Source organism: Arachis duranensis, chromosome 3 (assembly GCF_000817695.3).
Source record: "Arachis duranensis cultivar V14167 chromosome 3, aradu.V14167.gnm2.J7QH, whole genome shotgun sequence".
Lineage (NCBI taxonomy): Eukaryota > Viridiplantae > Streptophyta > Magnoliopsida > Fabales > Fabaceae > Arachis > Arachis duranensis.
In genome coordinates, this window is record NC_029774.3 from 38,663,069 (window position 1) to 38,668,124 (window position 5,056).

General features: G+C 27.2%; 1 protein-coding gene across 2 annotated transcripts; it reads left to right on the forward strand.

Annotated features, from left to right (window-relative positions):
• The first annotated feature begins 1,796 nt into the window (after positions 1-1,796).
• Positions 1,797-3,561, forward strand: LOC107478818 (uncharacterized). Of its 2 annotated transcripts, none has more exons than XM_016098953.3 (4): positions 1,797-1,890; positions 1,976-2,077; positions 2,345-2,734; positions 3,433-3,561. In XM_016098953.3, the coding sequence occupies exons 1-4, from the start codon at positions 1,888-1,890 to the stop codon at positions 3,520-3,522; spliced, it is 585 nt and encodes a 194-aa protein (XP_015954439.1). In that variant the 5' UTR covers positions 1,797-1,887; the 3' UTR covers positions 3,523-3,561. The 2 variants fall into 2 exon arrangements, with proteins under 2 accessions (XP_015954439.1, XP_052115673.1); XM_052259713.1 differs by having other exon boundaries at positions 2,372-2,734.
• The last annotated feature ends 1,495 nt before the right edge of the window (positions 3,562-5,056 follow it).

Consider the following 5,056-nt stretch of genomic DNA (forward strand, 5'->3'; position numbering starts at 1 on the left):
AAAAGCCAAGGACGAGTATTTTTTAATTAAGTTTAGCTGTTATTTAGTTAATATAGTATTTTTTATATCAATATGATCGATGATGTATTTACGGCTTTTTGACATATGTATAAAAATATTATTGCAAGAGAAAGTATAAAAAGCTAATACACCCATCAGTCAATTTAAACTTTTTTAAAAAGGGACAACCAAAAAAAAGTTTTTTAAAAACTAATTTTAAATTTTTTTAATAATCAGATTTTGAATAATCTTTATAGTAATACAAATGGAGAGCTCATTTGCTAACGTGGCGCTTATACGTTGAGTTTGGGAGTTCATTTGTTGATGTGTTGTCACTAGAAATTTTAAAATTTATATTTATAAATTATAAATTATTATTTGCTTAAGTTGTTATTTTCAAATTTTAAGTTTAGGTTGTTTTATTTAGGTTGTTATTTTTTAAATTTTAAATTATTTTATTTGTTTGGGTTATTTTACTTAGGTTGATTTTTTTAAAATTTTAAATTTGATTGACTTTAATTTAAATTTAAATTAAAGTCTATCAAATTTAAAAAATTTTAGTTATGAGTCAACTATAAAAGTATAAATTATGAGAAATGTAAAGCACCACAATTTAAAGTACATCAATCCCTTTCTTTACATATATTCAAAATCAATCTACTTACTCCAATGGCTGATATTCACAAAATTGCAGCATCAATCCTAATATCGACAATTTATATGTATGTATACGAGTGATACGGTTATGGACACTACCAAGTTACGAAAATTCTCCATTGTCATACTCAATTGAGATGGTTTGGCTCGATGAAGACGTGAGTTTTCTACTAATATTTTTCTATTTTATTTTAAATTTATATTATTTATATTTTAAATTTATTTATTTATTCCCATCTAATCGTTTTTTGATTTTTATTTATCAATTTTAGGGAGGAAAAATACATGTCTCATTTAAAAGAGCTTTTGTCTCTCGATTCGTGAATTTGCTGGAGGAAGAAATATCTTACTAATAAAATATTTTGGTGTTGGATTCAATAAGAATTACTTTAAGATTACACATCATGAGTACATGATTAATTTAAACCAACGTATCGATGTACACATAACATTATTAATATTCTTATTAATATTTTTCAAATATTTTTATTAATATTATTAATAAGTAACAAATGTATCTTAACTAACATTAAGCTTCGTTATAATTTTTTGGATTCAAAGGCATCATTTTTAAACATCTACGTATTTAAATTTTTTGAAAAAATCACTTCGGATTAATTTTGAAAAAAAAGTATTCAAATTAAAAAAAAAATTAATAAAAAGCATTCTTTTCGTGGTTTGTTTCTTACAAATTTAAAATAATTAATTATTTGATATTATTTTATTGGTAATTACTTTTTGAGTTATAATTATTTTTGTTTATTTTGTTATAAAAAAATATATTTAACATTAAACATTCTATTTGATATAGAAAAATAATAGAGTGTGCACTTTTTGGCAACTATGCACATGAATTAAATGCTTTTCTGGGATCTGGCAATAAGGATGGAGCTGTTGTCGTCTTACAGTTTGTTAGAGTGAAGTTATTTAACGGTAATATTTATCCATATTTTTTTAACAATATATTTTTATATGTGAGCTTTTACTTATTGTTTATGTGAATTTTTACTCATTTTGTATTAAAATAAATTTTTCAGAAAAGATTGTTTTACAAAATTCCATGTATGGCACAAAGATGTTCTTCAATCTTGAAGATACAAAAAAAAAATTATTAATTGAAGTTATTATATTTATTTTTAGGAGCTTTGCATGAAAAATAAGGAAAATCGAAGCAAGCAAACCATTCCTCACACTTGTGGATCTAAATCCAACTCTCGGAGGTGACATGAGATGGTATATATACACACACTTGGTACATGTGTGATTTTACTTGCATTATATATGTTAATTGTTTAACTCTTTATTCCTTCTTTTTTAGTACTTGGAAACGGGAAAGAAGCCTAGTAGAGGAATGATGTACATTGAAACACATAAGAGGAAGGATGGGTCTTTTGTAAATAACAAGGCATTAACTATAGTGGTAAGTGTTTTGTAAACCTTTGCTATCTTATCTTATTTTATTTGTATGTGATCATGTGAAAATGGGATTTGAGTGTAGTTGCTTGTGGATTGAGATATATAATGATTATAGGAAAGTGGTTCACTTCACTTGCAAGCACTTTTCATTTTAAATTTTTAGTTGTGATAATGGTCTAGGAACATTAGAATAATCATAATCTGCAATGCCATTGATTACATGTGTTGCTACTTTTAAATTGAATAGTTTCTATTTACTACTTTTAAATAGGAACAAATTGAGCTGAATATGACACAGTCAAATACACAATTTGAGGTGTCCCCTAATGATGCTGTTGGTAAAGTTTTGGGGCCTGAACACTCTGGGAGAGTTCGTTGCATGGGCATGGGAGCAGCGCCTACAAATACCTTTAGGAATGTGAGAAGCCGGCTTAATGGGATGACCATCTCCACTAATTCAGCTGTATCTTCTTCGCCTACTACTGCTGCAATTTTACAGGAAAAGATCAATAATTTGGAGTTTGACTTACATAATTCACAGCAAAAGGTCATTAGTCTAGAGTCTAAGTTGCAGCAATCATTTGATATGATGAAAGCATATCTAATGATGAAGGAAGGAGGAATTCCCGAAGCACTTGTTGGCTTCTTTTCTGCCCGCGAGGTAACTTTATAATAAATTCATTTGTTAGGAATATAAGTTTAGATGGAGTAATACTCATTAATAGTGGAGTCTAATTATTGAAATTGAATATGTTCATATCATCAATTCTAATTATAGAAAAAGGAGTGTTATGTTAAAGTTGTTACATTATTTTACCAACTTGTTTCATTATTAGTGGTAACTCACGACTCTAGATGCCAAAAATTAGGCTGAGAATAGTTAAGAACAAGGACATCACAATATTCTTGCTTTCTGTTAGTGGTTGTTGTCCATTAAACATGGGAAACTATTCTGCTGCTGCGTTTTGCAATAAGAAGCTATAGTCATATATCATTCATTTTCCCAAAACAAATCAGCCTCACAAAAAGATAACCATATTTTACTGAATTCGGCTGAACCCATGAACACCAATACATTTTGTAATAAATAGTTATTAGGCAATTACTTAATTATATCAATTTGGTCATAAATTAGTGCAAGTTGTCTCTGATCCTGTTTTAGGATAATAATATCATTTTGTAGTAAGCAACTAAGCATATCCGCATGTTTCTGCCTCTTCAATTGTACAGCTGCAGTTTTCTGTTTTCTTACACTAGGTTTAGATGCTCTTTAAAATTGAGGTTTAAGAATTTTATATCGAATTATTTTGATGCTTAACTTTACTAAAATTACTAATAACATCTTATGTTTATATATAGGCTAATAATGCTGAAAGTGAGCCTACTACTCCCTTTGATGCTAGAAGATCAGTTGGTGATAGCAACGGACATCCGAGGACAAATACTTGAGATTTTTTTGTAATTAGATGATATTAAAATATTGAATATTTTTACTTTTTTAAGAAAAACAGTAATAGTTGTGTAAAACAATACCATATGCAATTATGTCTTATATTGAAGAATTGTGTTATAAAAGATTTAGTTTTTAAATTTTGATATTAAAAAATAAATTTTTAATTTGAGAGTATATAAATAAGATGAGATTAATGAATGATTTGAAATTAAAAATAAATAATTAATTACAGGATTTATGGGGGTTTGAAAATCTCACAAAATAGTTAATTTTTGTTAAATTAAAAATTAATTTGTGGGGGTTTTAAATTGCCACAAAAATGATTTAAAACTGTCACAAAAATCTAATATAAAACCCCCACTAAACACATACAAAACCTCCACTGAATAGATTGTGGAGGTTTTTAAAAACCTCCATAAAAGACCTCGTGGCACCTCAAATTTTGGGGGTTTTAGAAACCTCCACAAACCATTTGGTGGGGGTTATAAACCTCCACAAATAAGAAAAAAAACTGCCACAAATAAACAAAATTCTTGTAGTGAAAATATTAGTGAAGATATTTTTAATGGCAATTTTTATATTATTTATTATTAATATATTATGTAATACCATGCAGAAAGGAGATCTATCGGATACACCTACATTTTTTCTCAACCTAATTGATAAGACCTTTCTCTTCATCGTTGAAGTTCAAATATCTGATAATCTACATTTTTCATCTTCTTATAAAGTTAAGAAGATAATTGATAATGTGGATCTCATAAATAAATTCAAACATGTTCACCCTATTCAAATTGTGAGTATAATTATAAGTGTACTTTCTATTAAAAATTAGTTTATTTTTTGCTTCCTTGGTCATTAGTAGTATCTAATTTATAAATAATAATTAATAATTAATTATAATTTTAGAATGTTGATTACACCGGTAGTCTGCTTCCAATTTCAAAGGCATCCTCAATCATTGAAGGGGAGAAAGTAGAAGGTGCTAAGGTATTTATTTAAAAAATAATTTTTTTGTTTGTTTGTTCTCTCAAAATTAGATCTTAATTTTATTAAAAAAATATTAGTGAGATAAAATCAAAGGTTAGAAAGAAGTCTTTAATTTAACGTGGTAAAAGTACATAATTTATTGCTTGAATTCTCCAATGAAGTTACGGCCAATGGTGAATCTGAAGGGTTGGAAAATGCTATTACACCAACTAAGTGACTATCCTCGGAGTCGGAATATTTGAAGGTGGAAGGAGATACCTCAAATTGAAAGAAGATCAAGATTGAGAATGAAACTTGAGAATTTGGATGCACATATTTTGGAATCCCATTTAGAGTCTATCTAATAGAATAATGCTAAGCATATATTTGTTTTGGTGGAAATATTGTCTTTTCTTGAGTTATTTTTTTTTTTGTTCTTTTCGATTTTTATGTTTGGAATTTAGAATTTTTTAAAATATAAATTGAAGTTATTTGATTATTACTTGTGATTTTATTTTTAATTTGATTTCCACCGTTGATATTCTAATAATTTCTAATTTA